Source organism: Jatropha curcas, chromosome 1 (assembly GCF_041381405.1).
Source record: "Jatropha curcas cultivar XTBG-Jc1 chromosome 1, XTBG_Jcur_1.0, whole genome shotgun sequence".
NCBI lineage: Eukaryota > Viridiplantae > Streptophyta > Magnoliopsida > Malpighiales > Euphorbiaceae > Jatropha > Jatropha curcas.
Window position 1 is genome coordinate 7,306,939 of NC_143151.1, and position 3,372 is coordinate 7,310,310.

The 3,372-nt window shown below is 30.4% G+C and overlaps 1 protein-coding gene across 1 annotated transcript; it reads left to right on the forward strand.

Moving 5' to 3' along the window:
- Positions 1-1,259: 1,259 nt before the first annotated feature.
- Positions 1,260-2,909, forward strand: LOC105637105 (agmatine coumaroyltransferase-2). Its single transcript, XM_089718155.1, has one exon. It carries the CDS (start codon positions 1,414-1,416, stop codon positions 2,749-2,751), a length of 1,338 nt encoding a protein of 445 aa, XP_089574281.1. The 5' UTR covers positions 1,260-1,413; the 3' UTR covers positions 2,752-2,909.
- Positions 2,910-3,372: the final 463 nt, after the last annotated feature.

Consider the following 3,372-nt stretch of genomic DNA (forward strand, 5'->3'; position numbering starts at 1 on the left):
TTACAATTGGATTACCATTATTTAAAATAATAAAACAGTAATTCCATCCAAAACCTAAGTAATTGCCAGTAAATATCACTCAAAAGTTTAATTTTAATCAAACTTAATCTCAAATTCTACTATTCACCACCACTCCACCACCACGATCACAAATGCCACACCATTGTCGCGACCTCAATCGCCACTTAAAGGTGTCTCCTTATCTCAATATTTCTTCCTTTTTATTATTTTATTATTGCTTTTTTGGTCGCATTGGTCACTTTCAAAGGTTTCTCCTTATCTCTATATTGATGGAGAGGATAACTAAAGCGAAAAAAAAAAAAAAAAAGAGCTCGATTTGTGACATTATATTTATTTAAATATAAATAATTACTCATTATTCCATTAAGTTAGATACCTTTTTATTTTTTTCAATTTTATTTATATTATATTTATAGAAAATCAAAGTAGTATAATTACTACAGTCATTCTATTAAATTTGACAGTTTTTTACTTCACAAAAAAAATTAAAAAATTGAATCAATTTAATTCTAGAAAAAATTAAAAGTAATTGACTAGATTATTTTTAAATTAATGCTCAATTAATTGAAGAAAAGTTTAATAGAGATTTTTTGTAGGGGGCAATTTAACAAATGTCATATACAAAGTTTCAATTTTAACAAAATGTCAAAAAAAGAGAAACGAGATATTTCGATTTAAATGGAAATGTCATAAACACTTGGATTGGGCCCATCAGATTCTTTCCTTCTTCCTTGCGTCAATACAACGCTACCTCTTTTTGATTTGATTTTTCTAAACTTGTCCTTTCTTAAATATATATATATATATATATATATATATATATATATATATATATATTAAAAAAAATTTTCTAAATGAATTTCATTAATTTAAATAATCTAAAGTTTGATGAAAAACTCTCCATCCTCCTTATTCTAAAGCGATTATATTAAAGTTATTTTAAAAATAAAAATAAATAAAATTTTAAATTTTAAATATGAAAAATTTATTAATTATATCTATAATTTATTTATAAATAAATCTCATATTTTAAATTCATTTATATTAAAACTCAACACAAAAGATAAGTGTATCAAGAAAAATGAAAAAAAAGCCGATAATGAGGACTGTGTATGCCCAGTCAACTTCTAGAAGCGTGCTTACCTATTTTTCTTTTCTTTTTCTTTGTTTTTTTTTTTTTTTAAATGGACCTAATTTGCCTATTTGTCTCTGAGTTCTATGTATCACATTAATGTTTGTTGACACCAACCACAGATATAAAGGCTTGGCATAGAGCAAGCGCTTCACTATATATGTATGGAAAGGAGAATGCTTTAATTTGCTACCCATACTGAAAACAAACCTTTCTGTATTTTTTCTCTCCAAATTTATATAACCTCAACCAAAAAAACCATGAAGGTGACAGTAGAAAGAACAGAAATTGTTAAGCCATTTTGCGATAGCAATAAGATTCCTTCTGATCCAAAATCACACTTCGTTCCTCTTAGTGTATTTGATAAAGTCAGTTACAACACTCATGTAGCTATCATTTATGCCTATAATCCACCAACTCCAACCAATGCTACCATTGAGCTTGGCCTGCAAAAAGTCTTATCAGAATACAGAGAATGGGCAGGAAGATTAGGAGAAAATGAAAATGGCGATCCTGTCATTTTCCTAAATGACAAAGGGGTGAATTTTGTTGAGGCATCGATTGATATTAAGCTTGAACAAGTCATGCCTTTGCAGCCATCTCCATTTTTACTTAGTCTTCACCCTAAGGTAAAGGATGTGGAGGCATTATTGCAAGTTCAACTCACTAGATTCGCTTGTGGCTCACTGGTGATTGGCTTCACAGCCCATCATTTAGTAGCTGATGGGCACTCCGCTAGCAATTTTTTGGTTGCTTGGGGGAAAGCTACTAGAGGACTTGACATAAACCCTCTTCCTCTTCATGATCGAACCATTTTTAACCCTAGAAATCCGCCATATTTCGAGTTTGAACACAAAGGAGTAGAATTTAAATGCAAAAATCTTGTCAATGATTGTTCTAATTATGATGGTATGTTGGTAGAAGAAGTTGAAGTCCATAAAGTCCATTTTACAATGGAATTTCTCTCTGAGCTCAAAACTAGGGCTTCTAATTCATTACCGAACGGAGCTAATGGTAATAACAAGCCGTATACCACTTTTGAAAGCTTGCTTGCTCATTTATGGAGGACTATGACGAAGGCTCGTCAATTGAACGGGTCTGAAAATACCCGTATAAAAATTTCAGTCAATGGTCGTGCGCGAATGAACCCGAAAGTGCCAAATGAATACTTCGGTAACTTGGTGCTCTGGACATATCCAAGTTCTAAGGTTGAAGACCTAGTGCAGGAGCCGTTGGGTTATGCAGCCAAGCTCGTTCGCGACGCCATTGAAAGTGTGAACGACAAATACTTCAAATCATTCATTGACTTCGCAACGGTTAAGGCAAAGGAGGAAGACTTGGTGCCCACTGCGGATGCTAATGTGTCTACGTGTATTCCTAATTTGAAGGTTGATAGCTGGCTAAGGTTTCCATTTTATGAACTTGATTTTGGAGGAGGAAGTCCTTGTATATTTATGCCATCTTATATTCCAATTGAAGGCTTCATGTTTCTTCTACCTTCGTGCAACGGAGATGGAAGCGCAGATGCCTGCATAACACTTTTCCGTAAAAACATGGATAGTTTCAAACAAATTGTCTCTAAATTGTTAGAGAGTTGAAGGAGGGAAAGAAGCTGCAAACAGTAGAATTTCTTTAAGTTCTGATAAAAAAGATATTTAAGTGTTTGATAAAATGCTTGAAAGAAATAATAAACACTAGCTTTGTATCAAATAGATGCTCAAATATACCCCAGATATTATATTTACTTTCTCTTGAATTTTTGTTCCCTTTCTTTACCAAAAAAAAAAAAAAAAATAATAATAATAATAATAATAATAATAAAAAAAGCTCAAGTCGACTTACACAAGATTGTGTAAAGATGGTTTATTTTCTTTTTTCTTGCATTCTCTTCTTCCCACTTTCTCGGTCCTCTCTCTCATTTTCATTGTTTACTATTTTGTTTTTCTTTAAGAAATATTTTAAACAGTTATCACATATTAGATTAAGTTTTAATTCTATATCAATCATAAACATATATATTTATAAATATGAAAATATTTTTATTTAAAAATATAATTGATTTTTCAATATATCTCTTTTTTTTTTTTTTTTTTGCCAGAGATAAAATTCACATATAATTAATAATAATACATTGAATATTATTTTTATCTCATTTTGTTTCTGCTAGAGATAAAATCTTTTATTATATGTTAATTAGTTTTCCTTTTTTTGAAAACAAA